This window comes from Centruroides vittatus, unplaced genomic scaffold (genome assembly GCF_030686945.1).
Source record: "Centruroides vittatus isolate TY-2023 unplaced genomic scaffold, ASM3068694v2 contig_817, whole genome shotgun sequence".
NCBI classification, from domain to species: domain Eukaryota; kingdom Metazoa; phylum Arthropoda; class Arachnida; order Scorpiones; family Buthidae; genus Centruroides; species Centruroides vittatus.
In genome coordinates, this window is record NW_027122532.1 from 2,609,306 (window position 1) to 2,627,916 (window position 18,611).

At 34.0% G+C, this 18,611-nt stretch overlaps 2 protein-coding genes across 2 annotated transcripts in view; both read right to left on the bottom strand.

Moving 5' to 3' along the window:
• LOC136982272 (proton channel OtopLc-like) overlaps positions 1-7,523 on the bottom strand; it is a 35,345-nt gene extending 27,822 nt beyond the window's left edge. Inside the window, exons 1-2 of the mRNA XM_067278750.1 lie at positions 7,020-7,523; positions 6,842-6,884 (exon numbers count right to left, since the gene is read on the bottom strand). The gene's annotated coding sequence lies outside the window, so the exon portion shown is untranslated. The remainder of the gene's footprint in view (positions 1-6,841; positions 6,885-7,019) is intronic.
• A 3,378-nt stretch (positions 7,524-10,901) lies between these two features.
• The window catches only part of LOC136982273 (proton channel OtopLc-like), a 36,728-nt gene continuing 29,018 nt past the window's right edge, over positions 10,902-18,611 (bottom strand). The window contains 6 exon segments of the mRNA XM_067278751.1: positions 10,902-13,128; positions 14,186-14,372; positions 16,436-16,596; positions 16,664-16,702; positions 16,705-16,924; positions 17,867-17,981. Coding sequence (XP_067134852.1) covers positions 12,131-13,128; positions 14,186-14,372; positions 16,436-16,596; positions 16,664-16,702; positions 16,705-16,924; positions 17,867-17,981 — 1,720 coding nt within the window. The 3' untranslated portion in view covers positions 10,902-12,130.

Consider the following 18,611-nt stretch of genomic DNA (forward strand, 5'->3'; position numbering starts at 1 on the left):
AAGGTGTTTCCTCAATAAAAGAATAATAATAGAAAACTATAATTAACAGAGAAGATCTTTTGCAATAAGAGAAATTCGAGAGATTCCTTGTTGCAATTCAAAACTTTCTCTTGGTTTATCAAATAACGAACCTTCTTTTCATTTTGCTTCGATTATTCTTTAATTATGAAGCATGTGTTCTACTGACTATTGTAAAACGAAAATATTCTGTGCTAATGCTGTTTTTAATGAATAAAAGCATAATTACTGTGTATAGAGGAAAAAGATCGAAACCACAAGCCAAAGCTTAGGTGCCTCGTGCCACGTGGATGTAGTTTAAGACCTTACTCTTCTAAATTCTTTGGTGAGAGGGAAGATCTCTTAGACGTTACTGCTTAGAGCTTCGAGTCTAAATCTAGTTTGCTGATGTAACGCCATGGACACAATCTTTGTCCTTCTTAAGAACGAATGTTAATCATTTTAAAGGTTGAATTAGAGGAAGATAATTCGTAAATGAGTAACTTTCAATAGTATAATTTAAAATTTAACACAAATTTCTGAAACTATTCTAAAGATTCTCAGCTGTGCCCTTAAATCTCCTCACGAATTTTCTATGCCATTCGTCTCGGAGGCAGAAACAACGTAACTTAAGAATAAATATTTGAGAACAGAAAATTAATTATAATTAATATTAAAAATGTCGTCAGAATTATAATTTAGGGCGAAACGATGGCCAAATTGCACAAAATTATACCCACCTTTAATATAATTGTTCTTCGGAGACGGGATAATATAATAACACAGCTACAAAGCGGAACTTTTAAAAAATTACAGAAGCACAACACTACGAGAGCTATCGCTGTTTGTTCCTCGCGTGATGACGTAACAAAGACCCCCTTTCTCACTTCACTATACGATAATCTTAGCTTCATAATGTAATTCCAATTGTGTTTAACGTAACCTCTATCCTTTCTCGGCGTTACGATACAATTTTACCACTTGATTCGCGTAGAAAGCGGGTAAAGAACACCAGAAACAAGTGTAGAACATCTTGGTACCGTCTTCTGGGCTCGAACGGACAATAATTAACACGTTATCGTTAATTTCGTGGTCTCGTAATTAGGACACGTGTACCAAAATTTCGAACCGGTATGCAGACGTGTCATTGTTATAATGATTAAGTTAGTGAAATGGTAACGGTGCCAACTCGTTGTTTAGACGTTTCTTTATATACACGAGCTTCTGTTTTGGCCCACCGAAACGAAAAAGGGGAGAAGGAATTGGCATCCAAACAAAAACTCGAGATGATAATGCTCTAACGGCGACACTCGATAAAAATAATGTTCGTATATTGTTACGTTAGTTCTATAAATTAAAATGAATGAAAAGAAGACGTATTGTTCTTTATTTTTCAGGTTTTTGTTTAAAACATTTAGCAGTTTGTTTTGTCCACAATAGTCAAATTTCCATTGTTTTTACGTAAATTTTCTATTGTTTATCGAAGAAAAATCAAATTCTACTCCGTTACACAGTAAAAATATCTCCATTTTGCCTTGTAATAACTTCATTTTGTAGTTTTTAAACCTGTTACGTGAGATTTCCCGTTTAGGCAGGTGCAATTAAGAATTAAATCCCCCTCAGATTGCTATTGAACAAGGTAGAACCCCGATTTACGACTGATATAAGTTTTCTATTGTCTATAAAATGTCGTATTTAAGTACCTAATTGTTTGTTGGACATTCCGTTGTGGTGTTATAAAGTTCAAAGTTTATTTCCAGGTACAGAACTGGAAGGACAAACCTGAATTTGTAAACTAAACATGAGGGAAATTGGAATTAGATTTTCTAAGAATTAATTAGGCCCTAAAGCAGAACGGGATATTATTGTTTATTGTAGTCATTTTTCTTAAACTCTGTGACTTCTCTCCAAAGTGCATTGCAGTCAAGTGATTCTCGAATAATGGTGTTCAACAGGCTTCTTTTATTAAATTACAATAGATAATTCATGTATTTTTCTATGAACGGAGCGAGTCCCCAAAGCCCGAGGCCCAATGAGTAAATCCAACCCTGACGACCAGGGTCTCTTGACCTCTGAACGACCCCGAGCTCGATAGTTTCCAATATAGACGATGTTAACTAAACTTCGGGAGTGCTTTTACGTATAAGACAGATTAGTGGATGTAAAATTTAATTTAGGACACGTAAGATTGTGTAACAACTGGTAAGGCTAGAATTCATTTACGAAATTTAATAGATTTCGTTTGTTTGCAGAATGTTGATGAGTGGCCGAACATCTGGTTTCAAGCCATAGATGGTGAAGATCGTCTTATTCTTGTTTACAAATATCAGTCGGTTATGCAAATGAGTTATGACCCTTTTCGCTTTTGCAATTAACCAGAATTCGGATAATTCGCTACGGCATGCAAAAGGCCATCCTCCTGCACCACATAATAATGGGCAATACTGTATATATAAATTGTATTTGAGAAAAAACGAGGCCCCTCGTAACTCGATGTCCTAAGCTTTTACGTAAATCCGGTTCTTGTTGGCATACACTTATGTGGATTCTCGCACTATCCTTTTGTGAGAACCTTCATGCACAGGGATGCTGATAGAGAATGCCACGAACTTTTGTTTTTCAGGACAATACTTCAGGTATTTTAGTTTTGATAAATTTTAATAATCTGAGAATTAAAAACCTGAGATAAAATGTTAGATATGCTATAAAAAAGGTCTTCTCTAAGCGGCCTCACGAATCTCCCGAAACTAAGATCTTCGTAATGTCCATTCGCAGTGGTGCTTTATCCTATGGACAGAAAGGAAATTGCCTTAGGTTCCACCAACAGGAGGGTCCAAATCAATCTTTCATAAGAAAACATTCCCCCGAAGAAAAATGTCAACACTACGTGGGATCTTCCCGATTCAAATTTGCATGGGTCCCATGAAGCTATAACGCGCCACTTTCCATTCTTTGACACGAGATGTTTACCTTGAAATTCCCTTCGCATCGATGATCTTGCACAAGATTTTTCAGTGTATTTAATTGGATATCAAGATTTTGGCATGTACAGTACTTTTAAGCTCATATATTGCTTACGTAATATTTGCAGCTTGACGTCAGTGTTAAGAGTCACTTCAGGTTACACCTTGACTCGAAACGTGACCAAATTTACAAGATTATTTTTCAGTATTATATAATTGAAATTCCTTTTTTAACCTTTAATCACTTTCAGTTTGACATTCTTGTTTCGACCATAATTCAACATGTCCTAGCAATTTCATGATTGGAACGAAGATTCGAGTACTCTTTGCTCTCGAAAGTTTAATTTCGAGCGGAATATATTAGATTACATACTCGTAGAACTTCGAACCTCATTGAAATGGTTATACACGCCGAACACTGGTAAGTCGCGGGTTCGCGCCCCACTAACCGACTGGCTAGTGGAGTTTTCTATGATTTCTTCACGTGTATAGCACCAAAATGGGGGCCAATTTCCCCATAGAAAGTCTTCTTGAGATCACTCACGTGTTGCATCGACCTCTCCTATCGAGACAATCCAATCATACTTCGCGAAACACTCGAGGAAAACTTTTTAAACCAACAATTATCAACTTTAAATGTCTCCAATGTAAATTGTACCGAAATCTTTTCAATATTCTCCAAAAATAATTGCATTTTTAACGGTAAAGTTATTTTCCCCCATAATTTTGCTCTATCGCAATAGAGGTACTTCAGCAATCGATGGAAAAGAAATTAAGAAAATGTCATAAATGCAACAAGCTTACGTGAATCATTTTCTAAATTTTTATCAGGCGAAGCTGTGGAGGTTCCCGTCGCGAGGGAATTTCTAAAACTGATTACCAAATTAGTCCGCAAGAAAAGGATTTCGATTTTTCAATAAATTCTGTTATATTGGGAAATACTTTTCTGAAAATAAGTTTATTTTTCAATTGTTTTTCTCAGAAAATTTCAACAGAAATAGAAAATGTCCCATGCCGAAGATAACAAACAAACTAACGTCGAAGGAATTGAATACGCCTTCAGAAAAACCATAATATTTTGGGTAAATTTTTCACTACACCCGTATAAATTCGAGAGAACTGATCAATAAAATATGCAAAATTTATAATTACGCGTCGTAAAAAGTTCTAAAAGTGAAATTCTCCGAAAGCGCGGGAGAAAAAAACTCCCAAGAATTTTCATGAACGATCGCCCCGGATATTTCGGGTCCCGTCCTCCACTCCCCCGTAGAATACTGATAGTTTGTCGCGGGTTGGCGCAGATTTCCAAGTTTCTACACGTGTCTAGCACCTAAACGGGGCAAAATTTCCCATAAAAAGTCCTCTTGGAAGGCATTCGACCCTTGACTGATCGCCCATACGTATTATCTTATTCCATAAATTCAGTCCAATCCAACTCGCATTACTGGGCTGCCCACATTGTGGGCCTGCCCGAGTCCACGATGGCCTTCTTATTGCCCACGGGGCGAAAGGAGTTAAAAACGAAAAATATCGACAAAGTCGCGCGTGGCGAATTAATATATCTGCAGCCATTTTTATTTTATTTTCGACTACGTGGGAGCACTAGTAGGGCCTTTTAAATTATATTCGGCCGGATGTTGAGGGAATGGGCCCCGCGTATCCGGAGTAGATTGGCCGCGAAGAATTCCCGGATTCGAACCCCGACCTTCGGAACGCCAGACAAATTTATTTAAAAAATCATAAAATATAAGTGAAATTTTACGCATTTAGTTTCGGCAGACGGCCATTTTTACTTTTATGTTGTAGTTTTATTCGCCGGGGGACCAAAGTTGCGCTTTATAAGTACCATTTAACAATAAAAATTCTGACGTATTACCTTAAAATTACTTTAAACAATTGATTTTAAGATATTCTACGGGGTGTTTTAGCACTCTAGAGGGCTAAATTCAATTTTTTTATTTACTTAAATCGTGATTTCTTCCTTTGGATGAACTTGCAGTAGAATTTCCACTTTGTGTTTTGTATCTAAAGTATTTTCGATGATGCAGTATTGACAATTGCATCGTTTTCTTCCAAATTCGTCCGATTTCTAACTATTTACGAGCCAAATTTCGTTTTAAATTGCACAAAAGATTGCGAAGATTGCAAACAACAAGATCCCTTCCAACACCAACAACCGATTTAATTTTATGTAATGGTTCAAAGTTCTATTTTTAGTTGTATTTACGTCTATTGCGAGATTTAACAGCTTCCGTCTTGCCTATATGTAACGCATTTTAATCCAAAAACAAGTTTTTGCTAAGGATCTCCTCCTCTCCTCCTCATCATCTAAGAGAACCCATTCTCTTCTACTAACTCAAACTACTTAAATTATTATTATTATTAATGGTAATATATAGGATCTAGAAGTGCAAATAAGCATATTTTTATGCACTTTGTGATTAAAAACCCCGATTTAACGTAGAATTATGAAAGTTGCAACACGCGGAACTTCACAACAGATACGAACACCTTCTGGGGCTCTACTACTAGTTCGCGCGCTTAATTTAGCAAAACAAATGAACAATTATGAGGAAAACACGTTTTAGAAACTTAAATATAATAAATTATTGCATTTAAATTTAAAAAATAGTTAATTAATCCTTGACTTACGATGCAATCTTCCCGAAAAACGTGAAGTAGCCTTCGACAGTGAAATGTATTAACTCTTTTTCCCCCCTTTTCTCCGATAAACTTAACCAAAAACTAGTTTGAAAGATGTTACAAAATAATATGCAACTTTCTAGGAAACCCCGATTTAGTGCAAAAAACTTCCAAATTCTCCATTATTAATTTTTATTTTTTAATTCGTGATTCGAAGCATCCGCGTGTTACCTTAAATGGTGAGGTCATGTATGTAATTATATGCACATACACACTGTAACTATGTTGCACACAGAATATACAATATTCCTGTATAGGTATTCACTAAGTGGGAGTTTCCTTTAACGTTTTTTCAATTACAAAAACGTTGCATAAACGTTGCAGGAGCTATTGTAAGAATGGAAATTTGTTTACATTTTTTTTATTTTTTATATTTCGCGATTATTACCACTAAAATATAACTATTTCGATAGATAAATCGAAAAAACGTTAAAACGGGGTTATTTTCTAAATTTTTAAACAAAATTTCTTATAAAAGGGGGGTCGTTTACTGCATCTCGAGTGCAACACTCGCTAATTTCTTCTCATTTCTTTATTTTTAACTATAAATGGCGCTAAATGAAAGGAGTAATGCGGGGTTAAAGGTCAAAAGAGAGGGATAATCTACCATTTTAATATACAAAAATCCACTTACTCCTTTATTAATTGTAAACACTATCAACTTCCTGTAACGTTCGCGACACTCTCGAATGTGTTACTCTTCATTGTTTCTTCCAAATCACCTAATTTATCCTAAAGTAACCCGGTTTATAGGGACGGATGCCAACATCGTCCTCCCCTCTTCCCGTTCTCACCCCCTTTAAGTCAAAATACTCTTACTAAGCCATACAATGAACACAAAAAATAGATCTACACCCCCGTTTAGAAATGATGTTACTGCATACAAACCTTGCAAACCACCCCCATCCGGGCCGTGTGTAGGGGTTAAATTTGCAGAAAAACTGCTAAAATATGCTATGGTTTGATACTTAATCGCGCTAAAAGGTTGTATTCGATCATGCAACATCCGGAATTGAAGAAGGAAGCGAACAAAGAACAAAGCTCTTATCGACGAGCTACCGATCGAATAGGTAATAACCTAGCAACGTCACGTGTTCTTATTGTTATGATGAGAGGTCTAAGACCCTTTTGTTGCTAAGGAAATGGTAGTAAAAAAATATAAATGAAATAATTCTTACCGGATTAAATCCGTGCCACTCCATTTTCGGAGATACAATGACCCTGTAACGAATTAATTACAATTAAAAGCTAACGTAACACATAACGTAACGAGGTTCAATAGTAACGCTTATATCTTAACCATTATGACGCGTAAATTATGTAATTATGCACGTAAATGCAAGAGAAGATACTCACAGAACAGACGAGGAAGCTCTTGTCTCTCTCTCTCTCTTTCTCTTCCTCCTCTGGTTGCTAGGAAACGGGATTCCGGGATTCTCTACGATTTGTGAATGGCAAAATATTTCGTGAATCCGTCCAGATTTTTGGTACGATCATCGCATATTTAACACGGATCAAGCGAGGGCCCTCTCGAGCTATTTTTTGCAGAGTTTATGCTGGAGAGGGAGCAGAGATGTGAATGAAAATTTGGCAAATAGAACGATCCCACTCCATGTTTGCAAGGGATGGAAGTCTTTAGTTGGAGGTTTGGCCTATTGTATCGATTTATGCAGGTGCCCGGTCGTAAGTTATTCCCATTGGAAAGAAGAAAAACAAGATTCAAACGTGTTGATTCTTCTAATGACACTTCTCAAGTCTTTAAATTAATACGCTGCCTTTCCATTAGTTTCTCTTTATTGATATATTTTGAACCTGTTTAAAAAAGACATCATTGGATTTTTATGGAAACTTTGCTTGTATTTCTTTCATATTCCAGCTTAATTTATGAGTGTAACAATTCAACTGATAAATGAATTAACATTTTTATTGTTTTAAACAATTCAATTTATTGTTTATAGTTGAGTTGTAAGAATTTTCACAATAAACATCTGGAACATGCTATTTTTACCCCCAACATTGGGATAAAAAGTAGTTTTTTTCTCCTCAGAATAGAGATGAAGTATGGTTTATGCCCTCAACATTATATTAGAATGTACTTCTCACCCTTAGCATTGGTTTATAATTTAGTTTTCCATCCTCATCATTTAAATAGTTTGTAGCTTCCCATCCTTGGCAACTGACAAGCATGTAATTTTCATCTTTAGTAATTCGTGAAGATAATTTTTATTTTAAATAATTAAAGATAAAAATATATTCATGGTTGATAGAAGGTTCCATATAAATAATTTATAACTGAACTATTATTCAGTTTCATTTTTAATAATTAAAACAAATTAACTTACACTACTGGATGAATCAAAACCTCCATACATAGGCAAAGGATTCATCTTATGCAATTACAAATGTAATGATATGAAGCTTACTTTGAAGTTTAAGACCACCGAAGCTACAGGAAAAGGAAGAGAGAAGAAAACAGGAAAGTACAAGTCTCAAGTGTTCCGAGTAGACAGGAAAAACTGAGATCTCCAAGCAGCAGCTAAGGCCAACACATTGCACAGAGTATGAATAAGGAAGGCTCCGGCCTTACCTGCACTCCGAGCAAGGTGTTTTGGTGTCCCCGAGCTTACTAATCGACGTAAAAGTTGCGTAAATTTGCATTCTGTGCAACCGTACTGTTTGAATGTACCTAATCCGGCGCCGGCACTGCCGAGTAGGGCACGGAATTGATGTACGTCACCGCCATGTGACGGAATTCGTGTACGAATGCTTTCCTCCTACTCGTGGCAGAAACATAACTTTCTCTGATGTGTATATGTAGCATCACAAATGTGTTCCTTCAACTGATCTATATTGTGTGTGCAGACTTTGAATTGCCCCACACAGTAACAACAAAGAGTATAATTAATTTTCATTATAGTGTTTATCATATTTTTAAATAAGACACTGGCACACATCTATGAATATTGTAAATTTATTGAAAACACATTCAAATATATTATTATATACAAGAATAGTAACTACATGATATCTGAAGCAAAAAATATACATTATCTGAATATAAAAGATGAATTATCATAATTAATTAATTAGCTATATTATGGTTTGTCTTAAACCATTATAGAAGAAACCTCTTCCATCATCCTGAAGAAAATTCAAACACGTTTCATCCATTTGGTAGCTTAATTATTAAAGTAACAACCTACAACAGTTGGACGAAGATCATAAAATACATAAATGAGTTTATTTACACGATTTCTACAAAAAGCAATAAATTATTTTAATACACATCTTTTATTTGTATTAAAATTCTAGTCCAATGAAACAGGAAGGCAAAAATTTTCTCCCTTTCCCTCTTAAAACTGATGGTTTCGTGAAACAGTATTAAAACTTTGTACAAATGTTCATTTAAATATAAAAAATCAAATTAAATCTTTAAATGCAAGAGAATACTTTTAGAATTATATAAAAAATTGGACTTTACTATATTTATATAGCACAGTTAATTTATTATAAATCAAAAATGTGTATAAGTCGCAACCCCTAAAACCTCTAGAACAGTAGTTTCCTACCTGACTTTTGTGATATCACAGGATGTTCTAAGATTCTCTGATACCCGAAAGTTTAAATAAAGGGTATGTTACACACATCAAAAATAAGCTAGTTAGAATGACAGCTTCAAACAAACATTGAAAATCATTGCTAGATTCTAGAATTTCTTGTGTTCTCCTGTTACAATGATTGGAAAAGTAAAGTTGAAGATAGATTTGGACAGAAGGTGATGACAGTTTTGTACACAGAAGTCCTTTAGAGATCATTCACTTATATTGAAGTCAGTAGGAAAATCATCTGTTATGGTAAAAAGATTCTCTTATTACAGATACTTTGCACTGATGCTTCATTCTCTATTTTTGTCAATAATTCAGAAGCTATAATCAACCAAGAAATTCAGTTTGATCAATGACATGATTTTTAAATGAATAAACATAATCTACAACTGCTACGGTAGAAATTCACTCATTCTATGAAACATGAGTTTGTGTACTAATAAGAGCATTAAAACTAACTAAAGAATTATGTTAATTATAGAGAATTTGTTTTAAAATTGAACAGCAAGTGGAAGATTTTGTCTACGTGGTCAAAAGATTTCTTAATGAAAGAAGCCAAATCCACAGAAAAGCGACGACGACGTCTGCCTCCCACTCTGGATACTTAGTCTCCGGGTATGCGAGTCGCAATGCCGGCGTGTCGAAAGTGTCGAGTACCGCAAAATCGTTCGGCGAATGGCCCGAAACCGTCGAGAATATCGTACGGTATCGATTCGTCGCGATACTCTCGACACGTCGACTCGCATAACTCGAGACTAGGCATCCCGAGCGATTTAAACCCGAGTCAAATCTGAAACTTTTTATAGGTGGCCCGAAATATATTGGGTCCGGTTCCTCACCTTCCAAACAGTTCTGTTACAATCGGGCTAGCCGTAGTCTACCGTGTGCCAATGCCGTGCGTAGACAAAATTATCGTCCCAGAGCTCCGCCTAGTTTCCGGAGGTCGCAGACTCTTGCTTTGGCAAATCCACACTTTAAATTTATAATAAATTAAGACATGTAAAGTTATATATAAGAAAATAACATGTAAAAAAATTTCAGGCACTCTTTACAGTAATGATTTATATATATAAATAGATTAATTGTACTATGATTTCATTTTTTTGGATATTACACTTGAAAAAAATTTCATCTTAAAATTATTAAATATTCAAATCTATATCAAGGCATCAATACAGTATTTTTCTGCATTTTATATCAAAATAATAATAATTTCTTGTAAAATGACAATTTTATCGGTATAAAAATTTTTACAATAATTTAAACATAATTAATATTTTGTACAGTACAATTATTTCTGTAATTATTTGTTCTTATTATCATATGATATTACAGGTTTAGATATGAGTATCCTGCTTGGCATTGTTGCAAGTCTGTACACGGTAACGACTCGACGTTAAGCAAGTTAATGCAATTCAGAATGTGGTCAATGGCTAAAACATTCTATACGGGTACGTGCCATTTAATGACGAGGATACGCTTCAAGAAAATACCTCATTAAGCAAACATCATAATGTGTACTTAGACAAACCTATATAGTCTACTACTATATATGTAATTATGTATCTAAACATACCCAAACATGGAAAATGTAGAGGTGATTACCTTTTCAGTCTTCATTATAATCTTATGGAACCTCTAATGTGGTTCATTATTAAGTGGTGCATATCTCTATAAGAAGAAGAAATTTGCTAGAATAGTTTGCTAATCGATAACATAAGAAATCTCATGCTGTGAACTTGGAGAAACACGAGAGTTTATTAAAGGTTCTGCTGCAGACACTCGCCATGAGACTCCTAATCAAAATTTGTCGGGGGCTAAAATTCTTAAAAGTGGCTCTAGTCTTGTTGGATGGTTTGGCATCGGAAGTGAAAAAAACTCAAACAAGTTTTGGTCCCCGTAATAAGGCTATCTGTGAGTAAAATTTAATCATTGATGCTTCGTCCTCATGAAATTTGTACAAATTTTCAATGCCAAGCAGAATAACTACAATTATAATTTGTATTGTTGATAAAATGCTTTTAAAAAATATATATGTACTTGTGTATATATAAATAAAATACAAAATAAATGATATATTTCAGTTAAGAAATGCAGAACAGTATTAAAATAGAAAATAGAGCTAATGTTTCTGCTGTATGTAATGTTTAATAAACAGTTATCGAAGACGGATGATTAAAAATGACGACCTGAGATACGAGGATGCGTTGACTCGAAAGCATGAGAATGGATGCGATTTAAATATCAATTTTCAGTTTTTTTAACTAAAACTCTTCATATAAGAACAATGTTTTCTATTAAAAAAAGAGCTGCATTTTCCTTACATAATTTAAAAAGTTTTTAGTAAAATGGCAATACAAACACATTTTAGAATTGTTTTCTTCGAGAAAGATACGGTTAATGACGTCTTAACATTTTGATTAAATACTAAATTTCAACATTTAAATTTATCTCGACGATAAAATTTCACTTGTGCTTATATAAATGGAGCAGCACGGTTAAAACGGAATTGTTCGCTGCAGTTTCGAGTGGAAGCATGTTTTAACGGACTCGTCTGACACACTATTAAAGAATGATAGACCATTTTCTGTACTAGTCCATCCGCATTTCTGATGTTGTGATCTGTCCAATTCCGTTTTAACTGCACGATCCTCGACGATGTTTACCGACACGACTTTCTCGACATTTAAGACGTTAGTATAAAACAAACGTAACGTGCATAAAATTGAAGTATTATAGATATTGAGCATTACAAATAATGCTTCTATGTCCTCCACAGGAGTTATTAATAAATGGATCCTTTACAGAAGCATTTGAAATGTTTGCGATTGAATATCGTGACATTAGGTTAAAAATTGTCTATTATATGCTGTCTGGCTTCAGTTTGTATGTTCTCTTCCAAATATCACATAAACATACCGTAGAATGGAAGCGGAAGAAAATAGTGAGTGGTGTTGTGACGTGAGTGATGATGGTCCAAGCCCAGAAACCGTAGAAGTTCATTTGGACTGGATTAGAATCTGCTCTTCGAGTTTCTAATGTGTTAATGGCCCACATGGCAAAATTACATACTAAGAGAAATGTCACCATCTCTCTACCTGGTTTTCTGTGTGCTTGGTCACTGTTTATTGCATAACGTCTGGAAGCGTCCAAAATGAAGATGGTCTGTAAGGTTCCCTGAATGAGACAGGCGAGTGCAGTCAGTAGAACGAGAACGGTATTTTGATCCATTGTGAAATGACCTCCGATGATGCTGAACATCGTAAATAGATAGAGACCCGTCTGAGCGACAATTAGTAATATGTTGTCGAGCTCGTCTACGGTTCGATGAGGATTATATTTCATTTCGTGTACCTGATACAATGCTATGATCACAGCCAAAGTAGTCAAAACGTACAGCACTAATTCTGCCACGTGAGCTTCTAAAACTGCTAAATGCTTATAATTTGGTTTATTAATGAGGACAAAAAATATAATTAAACTGATAATTGAAATGACTAAAACCAATATGCCTGTAAACAGACCCTTGTTTGCCTTTGCACAGTCGACTTGATAGTAGTGTCGATGTCTGGACGACATGGAAGAATGATGGACGCTACCGTTATCTGCCGTAAGAGCGTCTACACGAGACTTTCCCGTATTCTTCCACATGACGTACAAAATAGCCGCACAGATTAAACTGTATTCGATAGTGCAAGGAAAAAGAAACGGACTAGCATCTTGTACCAATTCTCCCATGATGTTGAGACGACGACAGTTGTGACTCTTATACACGCCGTGGGAATCTACGGATCTTTCGGTTCTGTGATGATCGACAGAGCCTTCGGGACGAAGATGTACTCCTACTTCCGTATCCACAACTAAACAGGAGGTAAAAAATGATAATTAAATTTTTATATCATTTTAAAATATTAATTCAGATTTTATTAATAAAAAATTTGAAAATTTTAAGCATATAATTTTTCTTATTGTATGAAAATCCATATAAATTCTGCTTTATCAGAGAAGTCAGTAGTATATTCATTGACTTTTCCTTAGTATTTTTGGGTCTTTTGAGCTGATAAAGCAAAATTTACATGAACAATTTTCTTTAAACAAAAATTCCTATTTATAATCAAGAAAATGCTCCAAATAATGATCTCAAGGCCAAAAACATCAATATTCATAACTACATAATCTACATAAATCAATCTTCTCTCAAACTATTGAAGAAATTTGCAATATAATGAGTATCAAACAAAGAATTTACTTGTGATGAATAGATTTGGCAACATCATGAGCTGAATGTGTTATTTTGCCCTGCTACACATCATTAAAATCACATTTGAAACGCCTCACCAATGTTACCAAGCCTACTCCATGCACAAAATTTTCATTTGATCATCGTGTATTTTCACCTTCCAAGATAAAAATCATATATCTTTCAAGCGACAACAGATATATTTATAGGGTGTCCAAAAAGTTACTGTAGAAAATGTTTAAGTAAAGTTTTATATAAGATATTGCAGTTTCTCCTGCAGCAAACACTGGAAATGTCCCCCCAAAGGTCCCAAAATCTGGAGGGATGAGGTCTGGAAAGCTCGCAGGTCACAATCTACAAAGAAGTCCTTCAAACATCCGATCGTCTGCGAGCAAGCAGAAATTCCATCGTGGAAACACCGGACATACAAACTCGTGGGTCTTGTATGCAAAGCCGTACGTATAACTTTAATTTTATTATAAATTCACTGCACAGTGTAACTTTTTGGACACCCTGTATATGCACGAAACAAAGCAGTAAGCGATTTCATCAATAATAATTAATTTCAATTATACCGACGATAGATAAATCATCGTGCATACGCCCATACAACTGCAATAAAGCACATAATGCATGCACAAACCACATTCTAGTACAGAAATAAATATTAATTTTACCTGATTCGGGATTCATCCTCATTTGAACGTAATTCATAATTAGATTATTTGTTTCGTTAGGATTATTTAAACTGACTATTTGATGTTTTGTCTCCTGGACCAAGACATGAAGCCAAACGCATAAATTAGTTGCGATCATGTGCATTAATCCAAATCTGGCAACTGTTTTATATTTGTTGATGGCCATCTAATAATAATAAAACAGATAAAATATACATGATTATAAAGTAAAATAACTGGAGCTTTTAAAAAATACAAAATTATATTAATAATTTGTACATTTCCCTTACACGATTTACGATTTTGCATGCTTGAAATTCCGATAATGTTTAAGTGAATGTTTGGCTTCTATAACTTGGATCGGAATACTCTAATTTGCGAAACTGTTTATTATTATTTAAGATTCTTAGAAAGTTTTAAAGACGTTAAAAAAAATTTTGACATTAAATTCTTGATGCAATTTGCTCATAAAGATCAAATTGGCACGAAAGAGAAGACTGCCACAAAGTCATATACAATTGTTATGGGACATTCTGAATTTGCAGAAACAACACTATGCCAAGTGTGGTGATAAAGAGTCTACATTACCTATAGAGATCAGATGAGTGCAAATAAATACTCATAGGTTAGCAATGTATTAATATAACTCTGACAGGAAGAAAATCCTTCATTTTTCTCTTGATAAGGGGGTGAGTCATACCCAATGTTCGGCTGTATCCTATAATTAAATTACTATTAACTCGAACAATGTTTTCTTCCCTATCCATCTTTAAGCCGGAATTAAGATAGTTTATTATGTTTGCATTGGTACGAGGCATATATTAAGAAATATGTTCTTAATTGCATCATTTATGGGCTTTGTACATTATACATGTAATTAATAAAATAATATAACATTCAGTGCCTCATGCCAAGTATTATTTCTTAGTACTATTAAGGGGGTTGATCAAAGATATGCATTTTGCAATTTTCAGAGGTGAGTATGTCTGACATTTTGGAATATTACAGGATGTAACTAATTAAAATAGCCACATGCTAATTGTTATAGTATTTAAAAATGTACTAGAAAGAATTATTAAGGTAATGTTAAATATTTTATTAAATAATTTAATGTATTGATATAAAATATTCCCTCCAACAGCTTAGCTTCATGACATATTGATAAATATGCTAAAGAACACTTGATCCAAATCTTTATTCTAAAGCAAGCACTAATAGAGAAGGCTGATGCCAAAGGTCACATAATTGAATGATGACAAATAGGCATTTTCAAGAGACAGAAGTTAATAAAAATTATTTCCCAAGAATTGCACAGAGTGCAATTTACTGATTTCTGAAGAAATTATTGTATTCCGACTTTCTGAAATTTTACAAATGAGACCTATTCTGAAATTTTTGTATTGATTAATACACTCAATTGCACGTCAGAATAACAGTACATAAATCTCATTCCTATTCTTACACTATAAAAATAAGATTAATAAATGGTTTTGTCAAAATTACTCAATAGAATTTGATAGATTCAAAATGAAAATTTAATTTACAAATTAAAACAGCCTAAATTTAGGAGAGAAATAATATAAAACTTGTTATTTGTGTTTGTTTTTGGCTCATAACTGCATAGTTGGGCAACTCCTACACTAGGAAATCTCTACACGGTGAAAGTTTGATCTATGTTGAAATGTGTACAAACCGTCTGTCGGTATTAGAAAGACACCGGTACTTTCGGCAATGCGTTAATGTTGTCTTTGGGCGCGGAAGATCGAAGGTGTTCTACAATCGATCTGCCTTGCCCGAAGACAACATTAATGCAGTCAAAAAGTACTAGAATGTGGAGGATAGAACACAAAGTAACAAATTAGTTATGGATAGTAACTAATTAATTTAATCATTGTTTTGGATAGAAAATGAGTTAAGTGAATGGAATGTGTTCCAGAACTAAGATCATGAAATTTCTAACTTCTCTCCAGGAATCATTATAGACTATAATTTTGTTGAGAACTATATATAATTTTGTGAAATAAACTATTGTTTTTATACATTAATTTGTATAAATTCAAAAAGAATCTGAAGATTCTTCAAAGCAGAAAATAAACAAAAGTAGCAAAAAAATTTAACTGGAATATATTAAGTAATGTAATATCTTCAATTCTGTATTTTTATAATATCCATATTTATTAATAAAGAGAATTTCAAAAATTGTCTTGCACTTTAACTCATTAAATACCAAAAACTATTTATTTAACATACCCTTGAATTCAGGAAAATAAAATAAAGTTGAATGAATGTGAAAGCCATTCTGCTGCTGGGTGTCAGTGCAAACAAAACATTGTAACATGCAGTGTCCTGCTGAATTTCAAAAAACTGTCCGAACTCCAGACCCGAGTAGATCATGCTGCCGATGCCAAATGCTATAAAGATACATTAAGTGGTAGTAAATGGTTAACGTGAAAGTTAAACGAGTCGCGTCGTACTCACCGACGGCACCCAGGCGGAGATAGAAACTCCCGCAGTGGGAGCGTCGTCCACCTTCCTTTTGTGGTGGCTAGTAACGTGATCGAAACTGGAACAACTGTTACCGTGAGGCGGTAAGCTCGAACTGACCTTTTTAATAATACTTCTGAACAACGAAGAGGAAGAACGTTTGGATTTCTTCTTCTGTGAACCCGATCTTAACAGGAATAAGTAAACATACACCAGAAAAGCAATACTTCCCAGGTATAAGTAGAGATAGAATCCCTGTAAGAACAAATAATTTTTTATAATGACACTTACAAAATGAAAGTACATAGTTTAATAAATTGTATTTAATCTTTTATTACAATTTTAAATTTAATTTTATAAATAATACATCCAAAAAACACTAAACTTAAGTTTATTTCATTTATAAACATAATCTACACGTAAATATATATATATATAGAAAATCATGCCTGAATTGTATTAATAGTGACACGAAAGAACCTTATTAAGTGTCAGGCTAAAACTTGGCTAATTAATTACATAGTTAATACATAATTTGGATTAAAGGTATGCAATTAACCTTAATGTAAGATTTTATGTAAATAAGATTTGGCATGAGCCAAACTTTGTATTAATGGCTGAACTCAAGCTTATTTTAAAAGTTATGAACCTTTTACAGGCTAAGTTTGTATTAAAAAGTTTCCTATTTGTCATATTATAAGATGAATTCTATATATATATATATATATATATATATATATATATATAATATTTTTAATGGTTAACCAGATGACTGATGCAGTTAAGACATCAGCCTACTGCTCTAGGAGGTCCTGGAGTAAATCAGAGATGTAAAAAAATTCCAGGAAACCTAACACATATCTTAGATATGTCAGGCTTCCATCCTTCATCATCTGGATGCCCCATTGCGTGCCTGGCCAAACCCATCTTAAACACATAAAATAATTATCAACATACAAACAAAATATATAATTTATGGTTGAAGTAAATGTCTTTCAAAACACTTCACAAATACCTTAAAAATCGCATTAAACCATTTAATTTCTAACATTTTTGGCCATATTTAACCGACTGAAATTAATACAATCATATTTAACCAGCCATATTTGTGGAGTGTCTTACTATTAAGCATTGCATTTCTTAGTAGTTGTAATGTCTTTCAGTTATTAAAAATTTAATATATTATATAAATCTTACCTCGTAAAATGAAATCGGTATCTTGTGCGATATTACTTCGGCCAACGGAAAGCAAATTCCCATAACCACTAGTAACTTGGCATAGACGGCACTCAACATTACTATCATGGCATCACTACAATAAAAAAGAAATATTGTTTAATGACATTTTAAAGTTATTGGAGAAAATAAATAAATACAAAACCAACTGATTCTTATAGATTCTAAGAAGTCCTTTTTAGAAAGCCCATTATGGGTTTGGCCAGCCCATTACGGGGCAGCCGGGTGACGAGATAAAGCCCGACACGTCCACCTCGAAAAATTCCCGGGGGTTTTTGACCCGTCCGCATTCGAACCCAGGGTCTCCCAAAGTGGGAGGCTGCACCTTAACTGCTTGGCCATTGGCTGTCAATAGTTTTACTCATCAAAAAGAAAAAGAAAGAAAATTGGTACTGGAAATCTAAGTACTTGATGGTGCCATTAAATGGCATAACATATATCATAATGTCCAATATTACAAGGTTTTTAATTTTGTTTACTTTAACAAGCAATACTTCATTAGCATTCAGCCATTTTCTAGAGTCTCTAATGTTGTTCCAGAAGAACTCAACATTACCAGAGCTGTTTAATTCTTTATTTTTACTGCAGTTTTCCACCTAAAGAATTCCTTATGAACTTTCCAATACAGTTTCAATGCCAGGAAAAACTGTGATCAAGATCATAGCTTCCAATTACAAGACATTAAATTAGTCACTATTAATTATAA